The sequence below is a fragment of the Nestor notabilis genome, unplaced genomic scaffold (genome assembly GCF_000696875.1).
Source record: "Nestor notabilis isolate BGI_N333 unplaced genomic scaffold, ASM69687v1 scaffold3058, whole genome shotgun sequence".
NCBI classification, from domain to species: Eukaryota; Metazoa; Chordata; class Aves; order Psittaciformes; family Psittacidae; genus Nestor; species Nestor notabilis.
In genome coordinates, this window is record NW_009939440.1 from 36324 (window position 1) to 58412 (window position 22089).

Genomic DNA, 22089 nt, shown 5'->3' on the forward strand with positions numbered 1-22089 from the left:
CTGTGCGCCAGTAGAGACCCCCCTCCCCAAAAAAAAAAAAAAAAAAAAAAAAGAGCAAACGAAATCCCACCACAAAACAGAACAAAAACAAGTATTAATTCATTATGGCACTGATAACAAAACCTGTAAGTTGAAATCAATACACACATTCATTGGTAAAAGCTGACATTCTTTTAAAAAAAAAAAAAAAAAAAAAAAAGAGCATCTCTAAAGCTCTCTACCTGTCAGTTCCGGATAAAACTGCTGGGCTTTACTTGTATAGGTAAAGTTATACCTATATAGGTATAGCTATTTTATAGCTATACAGGTGTATCTATTTTTAAATCTCTACTCCATATCTAGAAAACAGTTGTGTGAAAGTAACCAAATCAAACTTTGACAACTTCCTTATTTCTAGGAGAAGCTACAAAACAAAAAGTTTCTCAAACACACATACTCTCAAAAAGTACTTCACGAACTGAGAAAGAAAACATCAGGATTCCAAAACTTCTACTTAAATGCCTAGCAATTTACCAGAAACTCCAATACTGACTCTGAATAACTGGAAGAAAAAAAAAAAAAAGAGCAAGAAGCATCCAACTTAGCAACTCAGCTCTTTAAACAGCCAATGTCAGTCTTGACATTTACATCACACTAGGAACAATAAGCTATACATGTGCTTCCAGAACTAAGAATTTCAGATTACTAATGTTATTGCTGTACAGGGTAGGATTGTACTATCTGTTTCAAAGGTGAGTGTTAAATGGCCTATCATAACAGATCTAAAAACACGAATAAACCAACCAGCAAGTTAAATTACAACTTTAAAAGAAAAGCCATTAAAAATCCATTTCTTTACAGATTGTATTAAAGACTGTAAAGATCTGGAGGCCAGTAACGCAACCACTTATGTCAAACAAATCATAGCTATCCCACTTGCAAACTTCTCCAGTAGTATGTCTAAAGGTTGCTAAAGCTATTTCAGGCTGACAAGGAAGGGAAGAACAATAGGCAAATATTCTCTACAGTTGCTCCCTTCCATATGGAAACTCCAGAAAGCAATGCAAGTCTCCATACTGCAAAGCAGCAGTACAAATTCCTCTCAGTTGCTACCTTATATCATAACTAAAGAGACTGTTGCCTGTTTACTTACTTTCCAATTACTTTTTAAAAAATGGGTAAGATTTCAGACTGAATATACCTGTGCTATATTACACGCTTTTAATCCATTTTTTTTCTGGAGAGAGTATTATCCATAGCTACACCAAGTATTTAGTTTCCAATTAAGAAACCAAGACCTGGTGAAGTTACTTTTCCCACTGACTCTCAGAAAATATTCACCAACATATACTAAAATTTATGTTGGGAACTAGTGAACAGAATTTACACTTGGCACAATGTATGTCATACACTCTAACTGCTTGAGACAACCTCACATTCCTTAACAGCTTCCCACTTTCTAGAACTTTCATGCCAAGGAAAACCCTTAACATATACTTCCTAGGATACTGTAGCAAAATAACTTCAGAGTGTAATAGCAAGGTCATGTTGCTTTGTAAGGTTATTCATTAGATGTGATAAAAGAAAGGTGCCAAAAAAACCCAAATAACCTATGTGGCATTCTGTTCTGAATCTAAACAGCAAAATATGCAAACCAACATGAAAGTGGAGGGGTGCACAGCTTTTTATTATATGCCCACATTTAAAATTTACAATATCCTACCAAATTTGATTGTCACTTCACAACTGAAGTGCTTAATTTCCTTGAAAGTCTTTCTGAAAAACTTAAAGGTTTTGATGCCAAAAAAAAAGGCACAGCTGACCTCTCCTTTTATTAATTTCCGGAAAGAAAAGTGGTTGTTCCTGCTGCATGATCATATAGATTTCAAATTATATGCAAAAATTGTAATCAATATTTTTGGTACTGAAGTTGACTTACAATACATTGCCCCTTTCTTAAACACAAATACATCCACCAAGTTTGAAAGGCTCTAGTGAATTTTAATTAGATCGTATTTCTTAGTTACTGATCCCTATATACACTCGATACATAGCTGACAATGTAGCTGAGTTACTGTGAGGTATCAATTTCAGAGGAGAACTGCACTTTGAAGAAATAGTACTAAACACCAGAATGCTTAAAAAATACATGCAGTTATGTACATACAGCTTCCCTTTATATACAACAAGATTTACAACACTTCATAAACAGGTCATGTTTAACAGTCATATTTATCTGAGGGAAATCAGGCACTTTAATTCAGTATCAGTCTCATTCTGAATAGTGCAGCTTGAGACTATTGGTTATTTTTTGGAACTGGAAGACTGTAAATGTATATGTAAGATGAAGTATTTAAGCACTTATACAAATGGTTTTGCTAACCTCGTACTGTCAGCTTGCTATATAACTGTGAGTTCATTTCCTTGTCTCTCTTGTAACGTCGAAATTCATCAACAGCTTCCCGTACCACTGTGACCGTCAAAACAAATCCCTGTTAAAGATATAATTATGCAATTCAGAGTTCTCAAAATTGCTAGAATAGAAATACACAAGTAGGAACACTACACAGAGTAAGAACATGCACTTAGAATATTTACTTTTTTTCTTGTTTGAATTTTAGTGTTTTCTTCAATCTGTTAGAATTGAAGAATTACAGTTAGAATAGGTTCTAGAACTTGTATTAGAAGTTAGAATAACTACGTCTTGAAAGATGCATTATTTAGAAAAAATTTGAAATGTAAAAAATTAAAATGCTTTGGATGAACTAAAGACAACCTTTATAGTTCAATAAGCACATTTCCCTATCTTCCACAAATTTTAGGGCTTTACCAAAAACATTTAAGTCTCCAATTCTAATATTGAGTCCACTACATTTTTCCTAGCAGACAGAAATTAAAAGGTAAATGGATGGCTACTTTAATTAATGTTGCCATCTTAAATGTAGTTATTTACTAATAGGTCACATATATTCACAAAGAAGAAGGGGGCTTGTTCACAAGAACTAAGTATCTAAGTGCTTTGGCTGCTATTTTCATATGCAGCTTCTGCATAGCAATGCCACTGCAGGATGAACAGAGCGTGCTACATGCAACTAAGATGGTTTCTGGCCTCAAAAAATAGTAAGCTAAAAATACAGAACAGTTCAGGGATAAGCACGTTAAGAGTTTCCCCTTTCCTTTTCTAAACCTCTCTTCAGATACATTTTTCTGACTTCTTGAACTCAACTTGTCACTCCTCCAACAGTGAAAGGGAAGTCGAATTTTCAACAGTAAAGGAATCTTATCATTACTATAAGTAAAAGATAGTTAAAAAATTCAAATATTCACAAATCCTCCAACAGATAAGGTTCTAGAATATCTACCTAGCTTCAGACACCCACCTATACATTCCTCCTATATGAGAAAATTTGTATCATTACACTTTTCTCACAGAAGTCCAACAGATTGCCAACCTTCCCCTAACCTCCTAAGAATAAGAAAGGAGTGAAGGTGTAGAGTATTCTTTAATAAGCTCCGACTAAAATTCTCTTTTTCAATAGCAAGGGCTGTTTTACAGTTCCAGCCCAAAATTCCAAGGCTTACACTCTTGCAACTTTGAAGTTAAACACCTCCTGTTTGTGCAGGTTTACATTAGCTACAACACTTACGTAAGAACTACATAGAACAAAAAAGTGCCTTTGCAAAATGCATTCGTTTTCACTCCTAGGGCATAACTGAATAAGCAGTAGGGTTTTGCCCTTTTCTGGCAGCAGCATTTTCATAAGCTTTGTTAGCATAGATATTTTAGCAGCAGCACATACCTATCATTTGCGCATGATTAACCCCCAGATAAAAGAGATTAACTGTATGGCTCAGTAGATATGATAAAAATACAAAACATTTAACTCGGGCATACCTCATTAACTAGACAGTAATCTAAGCACAGAATGCAAGGTGTTAACTGCAAGAATTTCCCCTACTGGTCATCACCATATCTGGCCCAGCAGCTCAGTACAGCTGACTAACTATGAGGAACAACTCAACACGTTCCCCTTTTCCTCATTTGCTCACAGGAACTTGATACTCTTCCAAAGGGAAGCTGATATCGTGAAGCCGATCTTACAAAAACCCCTGTCATCTTTAACTGTAAGCAGTTAAGTGTCATCAGCATACTGCTTACAAACTTGTATGCTCTACATTCTTCGTATATTGGACTCAAAATAAGAAGTCCATTCCCTACTGTGCAAATGACAACAAATCAGTAAAATAAGGCCTTGTGTGAAGAACTCCAGCACTAGATCTAAGCATATTATGTCTGTTGTAAAAACTGTTGAAGTAAAAACAAAACACAACAGAAAACTCAAACACAAATTAATCCCCAAACAAAACCAAACAAAAAATTAAAACAAAAACAAGTATGTGTTTGTGTCACCAAAAACAAAACTGAAAAAACACACACACCCCCCAAAAAACAAAAACAACCCAAACAAACCACAAAACCAACCCACTCCCTTGATTATTACTGAAAATTTATCAGCAGTTGGATGCTCTTCAAAGAAAACCAAACTTTTCTGTTAAGCAAAGACAGCCGGATGGGTCCAAGTTAAGTGTTTTACATTTTTATCATACGTACTGAGCCTTACACTACATCCAATTAACCTCTTATCTGAAGGTTAATCATTAGTATAAAAGCTATTTAGGAAACAAGCGAGTTGTTTAGCGAAAAAGCACTAGCACTAAATGAGATGTTGTATTTTCAAGCTGTATGTGAAAACTGCGAAAAAAATAATACAAAATATCCTTGAGTAAGATAAACACATCTATACAGAACTGATTATTTGCAAAATACAGTATTTCCTCTCTTCTTTGGGCAGGGATAAGATAGGCTGAAATGCTAAGCAATTTTTTCTCTTACTAATGTATAGAGCTGTTCACAGCACTTGACTGTGAAGAGACCAACTTCCAAACATGGCTGACTTCCAGCTTTTCTTACTGTGTCAGTGACAAAGATCTCTGTAAATATCCATTTCAAATCCCACTGTTGAACAAGCTTTCTGTCTTTGAAGTGTTTTTTTGTTGCAGCAGAAGCCAAAGTTGTCTGGAAACAGAGGTGTGAAGAACCTCCAGGACAGTCTCTCCATTTATCAATACTTAAAAGGACACATGTTGCAACAATTAAAACAATGAAATCAATCCAGAATATTTACTCTATTGACTTGTTAAAGAATGACCTTTACTCAAGCAGTCAGCATGTCACTGTTCCTCTTGAATATCACTGAGAATAAATGTTACTGGGAAATACCTTTTTAAAATAAATTTAGAAAATAAAGCATTTGTTCTTCCTGCCTTGCTTTTAAATCTGGTGTGGAGTGGGCCAGAAAGAAGATGAAAGAGAAGGTAAAGATCTGGTTACAAATAAGAAAAGAATTCCAAATCATGGGAATATAGCTGGCAGACTACGAAAAGGGCCTCTTCCGAAAAGAATACAGTTTTCACATAAGAAAAGAATTCCAAATCATGGGAATATAGCTAGCAGACTACCAAAAGGGCTTCTTCCGAAAAGAATACAATTTTCAAACCTTAGGAAACCTAAGTCAGAAGCAACTGGTTTGAACGGTTTCCCAAGAAAATACTGCAGAGGGCTCAATAATAAGACATATTGAAAGGAAAACAGTGCAACTGGTGGGGCAATCAATTAGAAAAAGCATGTTTAATTAATAACTTATTTTCAAGATGCAATTTTCTCCTGCTTTATCCATGGCTTAAATATTTTATCTCAGTTTTTGTGAAAAAAGGACATGATCAAAAATGATAAAGAAGGAATGCAAAAACTTTATGCTTTCAATTCTGTTCTAGCCTGAAAACATAAAGAAGCAAGCAAGTAACAATAAACTTAAAGAAATGTAACACACAAATTACCTATGTTACTTAATATGGTTCTCTATTAGCTGGATGGGTTTTTTTTGTTTGTTTCTTTAAAACCTCCCAAGTGACCAGCAGCCAGAAAGGAGCACTGCACACTCAGACTAGCCAGTTAAAAAGCAACCTCCAGCCTGTGGAGCAGGAGTGTGGCGGGCAGGTGGAAGGGAGGGCTATCAACAACAGCTTCTGGAGTATCTGCTGTAAAATACTGTAATTTCAAGCAAGCATTTTACTTCTGTTACATACTTTAGTCACTATAGTTCACCAGTTGCAAATTTATGAAATGTATGTATATACAGACTTTTCATCTGAAGTTAAAACTTCTAGTTAATAGTATTTTTCAGTTTACCAGAGGAGCCCAGTATGTGTACAGGTAGCCTATTTTCAACGCTGGGACAAACTGTGAGCAGGACACGACGAGAAAATAAAGATTCAAGAAAAACTTGAACTGTTCATATAAAACCTAAAATGAGAAAGAAAATAAACAAACGCCTTAAAATTTGTACACATGATTTGTACACATTCACTTTTTCATGATAGTAGATATAAAATCATTACATGGCATATATGGTACTATTACAGTACTATATAGCATAATATACTATATATCAGACTACTACATGCACTACAAGGTATTTCTAATATTATACTGCTATTTTGGCTGAGAAAAGTTCTTTTATGTTAATACCTCTTCACTCTGAAAAAGCAGTTTGCTAAATTTTTTAGATTTTGAAAACTGGACTATGTGCACTCAATCTTTGCAAATATGTATCAAGATCACTGTGCAAAGATACACTGAAATTTTAAAAGTAAACAGAATTTAGATGTTTGTAGATGCATCCTGCAATTATTTTATATCCACCACAGTTACCTTTATGAGTCAAAACAGTTCTTAAAAATTTTCTTCTATTATCAATAAAAAAGCAAAATAAGTTTGTATCTGAACTTTCATTGCTTACAATAAGTTTTCATTTTTAACTATTAAAATTTTTCTTCCTGAAAATACAGCATGAAAATTAAATCTTATTTTTTCCTTAAGTATCAATACTTAAATTTTGTTTTATCTGTCTATTGATGTCTTTTTGTCTTAAAAAGTTTCATATCCTGGCCTTAAATAATAATTAAAAAAAATAATTGGCATCAAGTGAACAGAAACTGTTTACAAAAATATTATCCTGGTCTATGTTATTTGCACTTCTAGAGAGTAACAAAACTGACTAGGCTACACCATGATGCTCTGCATCACCGTGAACTCCTCATTACTTTCATGCACCGCATTCCCTCAGCACACTCTACCCTCAACACAGCCACTGAAGTTTCTCCATTTGCAGGGGTGGAAGCTCTACAACTGATCTGCCTTCTTTCTGAAGCCCTCTGGTTCTCAAAGGGATAAAAGCTACCATAAAGTCAGACTCACTCCTTCAGAATTACCACTTTCCACCGTTCCTAAAAACAGTGAAACTACTCACTGTTCAAGAATAAATATTGCTTAGGAAAGTAAAATGAACACTACAGAAAAGATCCAGTAAGAGTAAGCGACACTGCTCTCTTTCTAAATGGCTATCATAAGAAAATCTCAGAGTAACGCAGTAGCTTTCAATTTCCATAGGAAGACAAGCTTTTTACAAAAGCAAAGTTTAAACTACAAAAAAATTGTAACAGAATAACATGGGTATTTTGAGATAATTTAGAAGAAATGCTTAGTTTTAAATTTTTCGAAAGATTAGTTTGAAACAAATATTGGCACATAAAATACGCTTATTAAAAAAAAATAAAAAAATCAAAGGTTTTGGTTGAGCTCCAAGATAACTGTCCAAGTTTTAAGCGAAGACACAGTAACTTTAACACAGTCCAATACTCCAAACGAATGACAGACATAGAGATTCGGTAATTAAAAGCAGTACTTTAATAAAAACATGTTCTCAACATTGCTTTAGTTACAATTTCAATTTTAAGAACATTATTCATTTTACAGAATTTTGAATCTTCAAAGACTTTACCTATTTCTTTAGCAGGCCAGATTCACACTGCACCTCCATCAGGATGATGAAAAATGGCTAGTGAACTTGAAACACTGAGACTTAACAAAATGGATAACCAATTGTTTCAAAGCTAAAGGGTTCAAAATAGATCAAAAAGCCAGATGTAAAGAGTGTGTCCATCTTTTAATCTTACAATTCAGTTAATATTACAATGACTTCTACACAAAAATTAAAGTTATTGGACAGATACTTATTGTTCTTATCAGTCCAACATTATTATTCAATTATGTAAAAACTATATCCTACGAAAAAATGCTAAGGGAAGTTCATTCCAAAGTATCTTTTTGGCAGGCAAGTTTTTGCTAGTTTCTTGCAAAAGTCCTACATTACTGTTCAGCTAAAGACTACCTAAACAGCCTCAAATCAGAAGATATTTTCAAAAGAACAGGATTCTGTTCCACTATTTACCAACAGAACTGTAAAATCAAGAAAGTAAAACCTGAAGTTGCAGGGGAACAGTCTTACAAAAATGAACTAATTCAGCTTGAACCTATACTTCATGTTAATACTAATGAAGTTCCTACTCATTTCTAGCAGTATGTTTAACTGTTTACAAAGACTTGATATACCAGGTCAAAGAAAAGTCCACGGAGTACTCTGGGAGGTGCAGATCTGCAAGAGCACCCGGCTCACAGAAGATGGGAGTTAAAAAGTACCTTTCTACAAAACTTTTGAATCCTGGGAGACCACTGACAGTTCACTCAATACAAAGCTAAACACTTCAGTCTAGTTAAGCTAATTACAAAGTCTACAGTTACATAAAACTGATTTTTAAAAAAATAGACTACCGCTTTGAAATTCAGGAGAGATCTTAAAAGCCAGCACATCACAGAAGATATTCTTTATGGAAATTTACACAAAAGTCCTAAGCAGCTATACAAGATGTATAAGAAATAGTAAATGGAAATTGAACAGAGTAAAGGTAGAAGCAGTAAGTAGTTTACATAAATGTTAGGAAATCATATTTTGGAAATGCTACAGCTCTTTTAGCCAGTAAGTACAATTCTGTTAATCTAAACATCATTTTAAACTTGTATCTTGATATGAAATTGTTGAATATTATCCATTGCCAGCTGCAATGTTAAGAAAAGACACAATTTAGACAGAGACAAATCTTCACATGATGAAAATTTCAACCACAGTAAATCACTGGAGTCAATATTTATGACTTAGTTATGTCTATGGGTTTGGAATGAATACAGCGATGTTCCCTACAAATTACTTGTAGTGGAACAGCATAAAAAAAACCACTACACAGTATTTCTAATGAAAAGTGCTAATTTATGTCTAAAATTAAAATTTGGTACAGGTATTTGCAAGCTATGGCTGATCCCCACAGGACACATGAATCTAGTTTAGGATTTGTAATCTACACTGCAGATTTCCAGTCACAATAATCAATGGCTTACTATATGCTTAATGAATTTTGTGACCTTTAGGAAAGCATATGTGGCTTAACCAATTTCAGTGTATTTAATAATTTAAACTTTGGAAGAAAACATTTACTTTGTTCAATAGAGATGAGAATATTTTATCCGCCTGCAAAAGTGACATTTTATTTCTCTGACAGAAGATCAGTCTTAATTACAAAGCCATTAATTTTTATTTTGTCTCGATAAAAGAAATGTATTAGAAAGCACCTGCCAGTCATTGGACCAAAGAGGGCAGAAGCATAGAATCAATACTCTTACAAATCTGCATGATCACTTAAATAAAAAATTTAAGACAAAACATGTCTGTATTCAAATCTAGAAGACATCCAGTTTTTGCAACAGGACAGAGGACTCTTGGACAGTATCAGTAAAAATAGGAATAAAAGCATTTTAGTAAAATTCATTATACCATAGCAGCATACATTTTTAGGTTTTAACTACTGAAGCTTCAAAACGAAAAAGAAATCATTATTTTTAAAGCTGCAGTAAAAAATATAATTCTAAAAAGTACTAGCTTAGTACACTAGGTCTTACTTGTCATATAAATTGAAAAGGTGGATTGGTTTTGTCTTTTAAGGAGTTGCCTGCTTTAGAATATTTATTATGCTTTCAATGCCAGGGACTATGAGAAAATATCTATGGGAATACATTGCAATTTCCAACTATTTATTTCTTTCAGAATGCTTTATAGTATTTTCACAACTGACTGTGTATAATGCTTCTGTTTTAAAAAGAGGATTACAAATCATGAATAGAAAAGCACAAGGAAACCCATCTTAAATTTCTAAAGCTTCACTAAATTCCAACCATTCATACTTACAGCACTTTAGTAGATATCCCTTTGAAAATAAAACAATTTAGTAAAATACAAGCCTTGCTCTCAACTGTCAATTTTAATTGAAGACATCAAAGTAAATTTTAAAAGAAAAAGAATAATCCAGGCAAATAAAACCATCTTTTTGCAGAACTGTCAAAAAATTCAGTACAGAACACATAGTCAGCCCAACGCCAAAAAATGGTTAGTAGCCTTACCCCAGGTATAAAGGTAAAGACGTTGTATTTTTGATTTTTTATGGCATTTTTGGGGTATTTTTCTTCACACTTTTCAGGACACCCAAGCCACACTGTGCGAGCCTTCAGCTCTTTCTTTCTTCGGCAAATGTTTATGAGCCAATCAGAACAGCTGAAAAGAAAAACAATTGTTTACTTTAAAACTAAAAATTTAGTATATGTAATAACTGTTTCCAAACCGGGAACCCTAAAGGCAAATACCTAAGAAAAACAGGCTTAAAAATTTTGACCATATCTAAATAAGCAAGCATGAGGTCAACTTGTAATATTTACGGCAATTACATAGTACTCAACTCATTCAGACATACACATACATAAACACTTGCACATCCTTACAGGAATTCCTAATAAAATAATTACAAGTTTTACTACACCTTGCCCTGATGCAGGTTCAAAAAATTCTACTTAATGCAAGTCGGCATTAGCAGTGACTAAATTCTCCTACAGTTAAATAATTAACTCATCCCTTGTACCTTACAGTCCTTTGGCTATACTCTTTATTTTGTGTAACTGATACTCAAATTATGCTTATGACTGAAGAGGAAATAAGGCTTCTGTTAAACAAAATTACAAACATTTCAACAGCTTTGTATACCATTATCACATAATTTGTAAATCCTAGTTTTCTCTGTAAGACTGCCTGTGTAGCAGACGTAACAGGGAAGCATGCCTAATGCCACACTATCAAACGTTTTCAGACAAAAAAAAAAAAATCCCAACTCAAACCTATGTAAATGCAGATCACACAACAACCTGCAATGGTGAACTTCAGCTCATAGGAGAAAGAAAGCACATCCTTGCCTAACCAGCTTACAAATCTACCAACGAGGGTTTAAACTATGAGCAATGAGATAGACAGAAGAGGTCGCAGCCGTCTCCAAACAACTGCAATTTGGACAAGGACACAGGAATGATGAGATGACTAGATGGAACAAAAGGCTAGCAAACAGAATGCTACTGAGGCTCAGCAGACTATTTACTAGCAAGAGTAAAACAAGAAACAAACATGGATGTGACTCAACTCATGCAACATAATCAGCCTAAGAATTGCTAGGACTATCCGCAGGGGTGGACTGTTAATGCAGATGAGAACAGATGGTTTGGGAAGAAAAGAGGGTTTGCCATACACTTGGTTTACAACCCTATATGTTAAAAGAATTTCTCTGCATTTCTTAATACTGGGACAAGGTGCCTTAGCCATGTTGGGAGTCTGTTTTAGACAGGTGAATGAGGAAGACTAAGCAGACAGGCCGCCTTCAGTGAGCACCTACTGCAGCCAAAGCACAGACCTAGCTGGTCACAGTGGATTTCAGCTACATCAGCAGGTGAAGTTGAAGGTGAAGGAAAGTGACACACATTTTCTAACGAGGTTTTTTAATATACTGACAACATTTTTGATGCAGAAATAAAAAAGAAACAATTAAGCAGCTCTTCTAAATTGTATGTAAAACAAGAGAAAGCATTTTGCTGAGAAGAGGAAAATTTCGATACAGCCACCTCAGCATTGTTTCCCGGATGAATTCTCTATAGTTAACCTATTTGTATGTATTTGTACACAACTGAAAGAAAACAGAAAATCATAACCAGCATTGACATGTAAAGAGCAACCTCTAAAACTGAAATAACTTCCCTCTAAGAAGAACCAGATGCACTACTCCTTGAGAGTATCTGTCCTCTCTTGACTACAGGAACTTTGAGTACACTGCTCTAATGATGTTCCTGCACATGGCTGGGGCAGTTGAACTGGATAATTTTTAAAGGTCCCTTCCAACATAAATCATTCTATGATTCTGAGTCTCTAATAAAACTCCTCTCTCAAAATATCTCTCATAACAGAACTAAAGTAACAGAATGTTGTAACTGACGCAGTTGGAAAAATCATAAATGCAGAGTAGCTTGTTATAAACCCAAAATAACTCCAGTGAAGTTCTGCAAAGCTTTATCCAGATCTTCACATGTAACTGATTATCGAGTATTTAATTTTTCAGACAACAAAATCTAGAATAGACAGGAGCACATGCAAAGAAGAGATGAGAATTCAAAGCTGTCTTGACAGATTGGAAAAACTACCTGGAAGAAAGAGAATGTAGTTCAACAGGCAGAAGTGCAACATAGGCCACTTAGAAATAATCAACTATGCAAAAACAGAACTGAAGAAGTTAGTAGAGGCAGCTCAGAAAAGGAGGACTCAGTTACTGCATAAGAATGATAAACATATGAAAAAAAAGGCTTGTACCTGGTCAGCGCAGACAGGTATACTGCTAGCAAGCCATGAATGTATTAGTTTTCCTCAATCCAGTGCTAGCAAGATCTCGGCTTACAAATACCATTTGAATACCATATTTCAACAAACAAGCCTATCGGGAAAACAAAGACCACACACAAGAGCAACAACAATTACAGGTAGAGAGCACAGGGCGGGCTTGTCTACTAGATACACCAAAATAGAGATGTTCACAGAAGGCTGGGCATGGACCTAATGCAGTTTCAAGTACGTAACACCTGCAAAGAGGAAAGAGACAATTACTCTCTAGGTCCACCATGATTAAGTAATGATGGACTTCACCTGCGGCAAATAAAGCTGGGGGGGGGAGCAGGGGAGGATGGGACAGGACACAGACATTAAATAAATGCTCCAGAAACTAGGGTGGAAAGAAACACCTAGGGAGGGCTGGAATCGCTACTACTGCAGGTCTCTAAGATATGGTTAGATCAGACATAAGCGATGGGTGTAATTTATCCTTTGCAGGCAAGGAATCGACTGGACGACCTCTTCAGGTGCTTTCCTGTTCTGTTCTTCCACAACTACAAAATTATGGTACACACAAATATGCAGGGAAGAAAGACTGATTGCTTACATTGCCACAGCCCTACTTCAAATGTTCTTGTCTGTAGTCTACATTATCTCAGGCCTATTAAGAACTAATTTCGCCAAAGAACAAATGGAATTCAAAGTTGCAGGCACTTCTAAAGAAAACTAGAAGTTATGCAATAGTAAAATCACTCACAGAAGCATTCACTTTGTTATGGAAATGCCACTACACCAATATTCACAAGCTGACATTTAAAAACACTTCATTTGAAATGCTGGATTCTTAAGATTCCCTCCCTAAAGCTCTCACTATGAAATGGACATCGATTTGGTATGATTCCATGTAAACATGCATTTTATTTTTCTTATGAATATAAGCCCATTCAGCAACTTTGCCTCTTCTTAATAGCGATAAAGAATTATTCTATTGCAAAAATTGTAACAGTGTTAGCTTGACATTCAAAATTCAGCCCTGTTATTTAGCAACAGACAGGTCTGAAAAATCAAGTTACCTTGACTATTACTTAAATTTGTCTTTAAAGCAAAGTGAACAGAAGTCTTTGCATGCCATGGTTCCACGATCAGTTTAATGTCTGTGAACCTATCCTGCTGCTGCTGAAATGGCTAGTACCATCCCCCTCCCATAATAAAGTTGTAGATTCTTGCCCCTTCTCTTGTGCTGCCACAACTACTCATGCAACTGCATGGGTAAACTGGGCTCACAAATTGATCCTGCTGTAAACTTATGCAGAATAAAAAGGGGGACTATTTTCAGTTCCATGTACCCCAATCTTTAAAATCTGTAAGACTGCAAAAATAGTTGAAAAAAGGCAGACTACGTGCTTGCAGGAGAAGGTGGAACAATTCCATTCGGCACCTGCTTGGATTTACACTTGATAAAACTGCTCACAAAATTAAAGTTTTAAATGTACTAGTTTCCAGGGCAGGGGTGCAGGAAGGACAGTACAAACGGAAGAGACAGCTTAGTTGTATAGTGAGAAGTGTCAAGACAAAAACTTAGAAAAAAAGTTCCAAGGAACATAATATTTTCCTTGGGAAAGTGAACAAGCATGATAGCTTCTGTCTCCAAGCCCATAGACAGAAATTTCCTGACAGCCTTTGAAATCTTGCATTGCTTAAATCAGTTTTTGAATTTAAACTGTAAACAGGCTGAACATTTGACTAGCCTCTTCTGTAGAATAATTTCTTCAGACACCAAGGACTTTTCTATTGCTAAAATTAAACATCTGACTAAATCAACTGAATTATATCGCCTTCCTTGCCACAGAGTTTCCCCTTTGAAACTACTTTTTCCACTACAGATAAACAGAGAAGCTGAAACAGATGACACAATGACCATTAGTTTAGCAAATGCCAAGTAGTACAGACGCAAGAATGATGCCTGACTGGGAAACAACAGTAATACCTTTGATAAAAGGGATTGCACCGACACAGAGCTAACAACACTCAAGAAAATCCCAGATGATAGAAATGTCACAGATTATGCCCAAATCAGTATTGTAATGGTTCTTAAGAGTTTTACTGCCTTTAAAGTATAAAAATCAGTTAGATTCTGTCGTTTAAAGTCTCAGCAGTAATCACTGAAACTTATTTGTAGTGGAGATGCTGGTCTTAGAAATCCTGATCAATCTACATTAATTCAGATTTTTAAGAACAATGATAATGTATCTACCTGGTATTTTTGAAATTCATTATCAACACACAACACATACTTCATCTGTTCTCAAATTAACATTCCTCAATACAGCAACTATTTTTGTGCAAAGGCTTTTTTGTACCCACTAAATTTGTGTGAAACAAACATTGAGAGATAAATCAGAATAGCACTCTCCAAGCTGCAAATGTCCTAAAAACTAATGTAAGATGGCACACTTTGGATTTTCCTGAAATATTTAATGTAAAAATCACACCTTCTGCTATGGATTTAAAAAAAAAAAAAAAACAAACCAAACCAAAAAAAAAAAACAACCCACACACACAAAAAAAACCCCAAAACAACAAACCACCAAAAACTCCTACAACCAACAAACCCAAAACAAAAAACCCCAGTCTTGTTTACCGATTCAAGCATTTCAAATGGCCTTGCCTAGAAAATTCAACACATGCACAGAAAGCATGCCATAAGCCATATTGCCTACACAAACAGAACAGATTGCCTATATTAAGAAATGAAATAACTAAAGATGTTTAAGACATATGTATTAAATGGCTTTTTACCATTCCTGCATTACCTGCTTCCTAATGTACTTTTTTAATTTTAAAGAACAGTAACCACAGTCTTTGTGTTAGTAACCGATATTTAAAAAAAAAAAAAAAAAAAAAGTAATTGTTAAATAAGAACCCTTAACTTTTTCATAAATAGGGGGTATCTTTCCAAGTCAAAAGCTAAAGTAAAAGTCTCAACTGACTCTGCTGCTCTAATAATAAAGGTTTTTTTAATTTTCTCTTTTCATTACTTTTATCCTACAAGCTTAACTGCCAGTACCTTTCACAAAACACCATTTTCATCAGAATGGAAAGATAATATAAAAGCTCTATATTGTCTGCAAGGGTCAGCTTTTCCTTATTAGGTTTTAAGTAGCAGAAACTAGTTCTGCAAAGAAAACATACTGTAATTATTGTACTCAACAGGTAGCTTCAGTAATCAGGCCAAAAGCAACACAGTGGTCATGTCATTCTTAAAAGATCAGCATTTTCCCATGCTTCTGCATAACAAATGCGTTACAGATTAATTGAAAGCGTACAGGCCATCTTAGAGCCCAAATTAATCCGAGCATTTGATATCCCCTTCACTTCATATGGAAATGCCATTCAATGGCACCATTTTCATAGGGACAAAGTGTTTTTTGATAACAAGTGGAATGTAAATCTCATGAGAAAGAAATCAATCCAGCCCAAAGAACTCCAGAGTATTGATCTATGTGCATTATAATTTCACAAGCTTGAAGAGAATTTGTAAGTTAAAGGGGAAATGATTACAGCCACAAAACAGCTGCTATATCAAAAAGTTTTCTTTTAACTGTGCTATGAAAGCAAGAAATAAGCAGTTTCTGAAGTTAAAAGTTATATTGGTTGAATTAAGCTTTCAGTTTGTTCAAAATCAAAGACAACATTTGATTTAATTATGATTTTTTTCTTGCAAATGTGAAAACTGTTTAAAGAGCTGCAGATTTGCAAATACAGTTCACACTACTCAGTCTATTTCAGTTTAAAGCTGAAGAATTTTTACAAAATCAGTTTTAACATACAGTGAATTGTCGAACCTTCCGTATTTGCTTCTGCCAAAAGGGTGAAACTTTTGCAACTACACAGTAACAGTGTGTGATACAGCAATAGAACTCTTTAAAATTCTAAAGCTGCAAAGTAAGAGATGGAAAACTTCCTCTCACAAAAATAATATTAATCCTAAGTGCAAGACAGACCAAACAAACAAACAAAACAAAAACCACACACACACAAAAAAAAAGGAAAAAAAAAAAAAACACCCCAAAAGAAACACCAATCCCCTTTCACCCTCACTAAAAAATAGTGGGGAGGGATTGTTACTTGTATGCAACAAAAAAAGTGATTTTGAACACAAACACAAGACTTTCACTGAGAACCCAAAAGAAATCAGGGCCCCTCTGAGTTCAGCTCCAGACAAACGCCTACTCTTTCATTGTGTTCATTTTTCTGTCACAGCTTTGAAAAATTTACAATTTAGTTTAAAGCACAAAAGGAAATCCTGGGTGCAGAAGTTGACATTTCAGCCTCACCCAGTCTAAGGTGTGAGAGACTAATTTCCATAAGATCTGGGAGAAATCTTAAATTCTGTTCAACTGAGCAGGTTTCAGACTGCTATGCTGTATTTAATCTTGTATTGCACTTAAAAGAATGCAATTTTCTTTCTGGAAATAACTTTCAGCTGTTTGCATAACACTATCAACATACATGAAAATTGTTTTCCCACATGTTCCTCTCCAAGTGTGAAGACATCAATTTGATCCCAAATTGATACTTACACTACCAAAAACCAGTGGAACCTGTTCTACTACACAGCAGAATAACTGCATGTATGACAACACAGTAGCCTCCAGGTCTCCTTATGATCTTTTTCATGACCACAGGCAACTTTAAGAACTGCATATAGGCATTTCCAAAACTCTAGTATTCTGCAGGCCCCAGCAAGAATTCATAAAGTTTCATTATAATGAGAAACCATCAAAAAGAGTAACTTAACACTGACTGCACATACCAGACTTTTATCAGAAACAAAGCCTCAGTGGTGCTCTCAGCCCATAGAAGATCTCCCTATCACCACAATGGTATTTACATACTCACTCAGAATTGCTCACCAAAGCTGAGCTTTTTACCTATTGATCTAGTCCAGGTAGATAAGATACCATGGGATTCACCTTTCTTGCAGCTAATTTTCTAAGCAGATGTCTGCACCCTTCCAGGTGGGAGTATCCTTTGTGCGAGTATCTGTGGGAGTATCCTTTGCCTACTAGTATCTTACTGAAATCTCAAGCTTCTACTAGAATCTGGTCATCACCTCCCTCCTCCCCCCCCCCTTTTTTAAATATTTTTTTTCCATTAAAATTGAAAATTATCTGCTATGATCTTCTGATACAGAAAACATTAATGTCACTAAAATGTCCCTAGGTATAAATACAAGATTGAATGGACTCTCTATTGTACCCAAATTCAGTTGAAGAAATTAGCAAAGCAGAAGCTGTTCCTCCGAGGTCTCTTTCTTAGTGCGGGCTTCTCTTTTACCCACCTATATTAGCAGTAAAATATGTATAAGACACAGCAAAATAATGAATCCATAATGCAATTTCCTTGCTCTTCTGAATCTCAAAAATCACAAATATGGCTCAAGTACTTTAATTAATAGAATCTAGTAAGTTTAAAACTTTCTAGGCCTGAGCTGCATTTAAAGCTGAGATGTACCTATCAATTTTTAAAAGCCAGAAGGAACATGCAATTTTGCAATCCTCAACATTAATGACACTTTGTGACATTCTCTTACTATTGTTAATTAGTTCCAGCATAAACTCATCTTGCAACTGCTTGCCTCTATCCAAACACTGTAAATTCTCTTGTCAGGGCAAATACAGGGTGCAGTATTTACTGTTCTGCCTATTTTCATGAAACTTAAAGGAACATACTCACAGTAACTAATATTCAGTAATACTTACAGAACTGAACTCACTAAAGTATCTTGCCTGAAAGGGATCTCAATTTTAAGATATGTCAAAAAGACTGACAGCCTCTTTAAATAATTAAAAAAAAAATGTGGTGGTGTTTAGTTTTTTTTTGGTTTTTTTTTTTTTTTTAAATACTACAATGGTAGCTCTGTAACACAAACACTGCTTCCAAGAATCATTTACATACAAAGCAATGCTTCTGTAAACTTTGCTACCTTCCTCCATTTGCTTTCCAAACACTTTTTCCCTATAATAAAATGAATAATCCACGAGCTTTTGTTAAATCATTATAGAAAAAAGAAATCAATACTGAGTGTATTTTTCTGCAATAGTAAAGCTTTATAACAAAATTATTTTGAAACTAAAGGTGCACAAATACAGCTTTGCTTAGGTAAAAACAACAGTATCAGGCTTCTTGGATTTATTAAGTGCCATGAAAACCACCTGTGAAGACTTTAATTCTAAGAGTCAACTGTCAAAATAAGTGTTCACCATTTAAGCTCACTGAGAACACTCAACTGATCTCAGATTTTATTATTCAAGATAAAAAAATGCATGATTCTTAAATCATCCTAATAGTAATTCCTGTATTTAGAGATTTCCTAGCAATTCATTAGAAAGTTACTATTTGAAGGCAACTGGGTACAGCAGTTAAGCACAAAAAAAAAAATAAATTTCTAAGAACCAAATTCCAAGAGCTAATTCCAGCTGAGATTAACTCCAAGGCCACCAGTTACATGTATTCTTCAACCTTTTAAAGTTGAAATGTTAACTGTTAGTCAATTAACTTACTAACTATTAGTTAATGAATTAGCTTTTTCTTTTCAGCACATCAATAAAATTTAAATCCCGTCAACTTATGGAGTGCCCTCACACTAATGCCCTCAAAAGTAAAAGAAAGTTTTAAGCTCTTTACCCTGGTATGGTTTTGAGTAGGAGGGAGGACCGGGTTTATGTGCTGTATTGTGGACCCGACTACTACAAGTTTAGTACATGATCTCTCTTAAAAGCCTCCCTTTTTCTTGCAAGTCAGCAAAGCATACAGGGTAAGTACACAGCAGTAGTTCTTCAGAACTTTTTTATTAACAGCTGGTAATGTCCTCATAGGGAAAATGCAGGCAAAGCAATCAAAAGATGCATGACAAGCACATAACTGTGTTTTGTATACTCTTGTACATGTTACACAGCCATTATTTACTCAATTTGTTTTATAAAGAGTACTGGTATGCAACAAACCTAGTGCAAAGGAACTTCCAGCCACCACAGATAAACCATTCTAAGCCTCTTCTTCTCTGTGAAATTCTGGCTCTTGGTAGAGTATGGTAATCACTCTCATCATTTTCAAAGCCTTCTTCTGACATCATTAGTGGCATTTCATCCAAATGAGACGACTCATCTTCCACTTGGTACCTGGCAAAATGAAATAATAAAGCTAAATAAATAGCCAATACATCACTTTTATTTCTGGGAATCTTCTGAAGTAACAAGTTAATTTTTGCCATATAGAATTTTTTCAGAGAGGTATTTTCATCCAAACAGCTCATGTATTTGTGCTCACACATTAACAAAAAATTCTAATTTGAGTTAAAAATGTGTCACACAGCAAAAAGGCCTGCAATCAATCATTGTCAATCACAGTATAAATCATTCCAGGGAAATTCTTATTTCTTATATAATTTGTACATACAGAGCTGCCACTTCAATCTTTGTAAGATTTTCTTAAACAGAATTCACTTGGCAAAGTCTACAGCAGATGCAAGTGACTGACTTTTCATGGAAGTACAGACTTTAGATTTCCACTGAGCTTCTTCAACTTGCTTTCCTGATGTCTGCTCCTGTACACGTAGACCCCAGTAACACTTTCTACACAACTCATCAGCATCTTAGTTCTAATTACTAAAACATTAGAGTTTTATAATTCTACACAAAAACATTCACCAGTTCAAAACAGACTTGTCTGTGGGACCTATGGAAACAACACTAAGCTAACAATTGTCCTTTCCTCTCCAGAAACTACTCGTCACCTCTATTTGATATTTCTGGAATGCTTTTTATGCCAAGACAAAACACTGAAATATTCTATAAGAAAATTTCCCTAAGTGCACATAAATGCACAGAGGGTAGAAGTATGGACAGGTAGCCTAGGAGGAATACAAAACCACTGTCCAACTATCCAGGGACAAAGCTAGGAAATCTATAGCCCAAGTGGACTTGAATCTGGTCAGGAGTTTCAAAGGCAAGAAGTCTATAATAAAAACATAGACAACAAAAAGATGACGGGAAATTGCTGAGTGAGACGGGAGACCTGGTTACACAAGACATGGTGAATGCCCTTTCTGCCTCAGGCTTTACTCACAAGACTGGCCTTCAGGAAATGCAGACCTCAGAAAGTAGGGGGAAAGGCTGGAGCACGGAAGAGGAGGGTAAGGTCAGGGAACACCTAAGCAAACTGGATATACACAAGCCTACTGGCCCTGAGTGGATGCACCCGTGAGTGCTGGGGGAACTAGCATGTGTCACTGCAAGACCATTTTTGATAATCTTTGATCAATCATGGCAAGTGGAAGAAGCAACTGAAGACTGGAGGAAAGCAAATGCTACTCCTATCCTCAAAAAAGGCAAGACAAGAGGACCCAGGGAACTAGAGGCCTGTTAGCCTCACCATTATCCTGGGAAGGTGATAAAACAGCTCATCCTAGAAACCATTTCTGGAAACACCAAGGACAAGAAAATAATCAGGAGTAGTCAACATGGCTTCATCAAGTGAAGTCATGCTTGACGAACTTGATAAACTTCTACTGTGAAGTAACTGGCTAAGTAGATGAGGGGAGAGCAGTGGATAGTGTCTATTTGGTCTTCGGTAAGGACTTTGATACTGAACCTTATAAAATCCTCATAGGCAGGCTGTAGATGCAGGGGCTAAACGAGCACTGAGGTGGATTGAAAACTGGCTGAACGTTGAGGCCCAGAGGGTGGCCATCAGTGGCACAAAGCAGCAGTGTGCCCCAGGGGTCCATAACGGGACCAGTCCCATTTAAAATCTTCGTTAGTGATCTGGATGATGAGGCAGAGTGTACCCTCAGTAAGTCTGCTGATGACACAGAACTGTGAGAAGAGTCTGGCAAGCCAGATGGACATCCTTCCATCTGAAAACTTGACAGGCTGGAGAAATAGATTGACATGAATCCCAGGAATATCAGCAACAGAAGTGCAAAGTCCCGCACCTGATAAGTAACAATTCCACACACCACGATATGCTGGGGCTCACCCAGCTGGAAAGAAGCTTGACAGGAAAGGACTTGGGGGATCCCAGTGGACCAGGCTGAACACAAGTCAGTATTCTGTCCTTGCTGCAAAGAAAGCTACTGGTATCCTGGGCTGCATTAGGCAAAGTATTGCTAGGAGGTCACCAGAGATCCTTCCCCTCCAGTTAGCACTGGTGAGGCCACACATTAGATTCTTGTGTCCAGTTCTGGGCTCCAGTACAAGAGAAACATGGACATACTGGAGTGAGTCCAATGAAGGGCCATGAAAGTGATTAAGGGGCTGCAGCACCTCTCCTATGAGGAAAGACTGAGAGAGCTAAGACTGTTGAGCCTGGAGAAGACAAGACATGGGCAGGATCTTATTAACAACTA

At 35.8% G+C, this 22089-nt stretch overlaps 1 protein-coding gene across 1 annotated transcript in view; it reads right to left on the reverse strand.

Annotated features, from left to right (window-relative positions):
• The window catches only part of LOC104409849 (probable phospholipid-transporting ATPase IIB), a gene marked incomplete at its 3' end in the record, with an annotated part of 51345 nt that extends 31487 nt beyond the window's left edge, over positions 1-19858 (reverse strand). Inside the window, exons 1-4 of the mRNA XM_010019848.1 lie at positions 19688-19858; positions 10388-10538; positions 6230-6343; positions 2363-2471 (exon numbers count right to left, since the gene is read on the reverse strand). Of these exons, the coding sequence (XP_010018150.1) occupies positions 2363-2471; positions 6230-6343; positions 10388-10538; positions 19688-19824 (511 nt within the window). The remainder of the gene's footprint in view (positions 1-2362; positions 2472-6229; positions 6344-10387; positions 10539-19687) is intronic.
• Positions 19859-22089: the final 2231 nt, after the last annotated feature.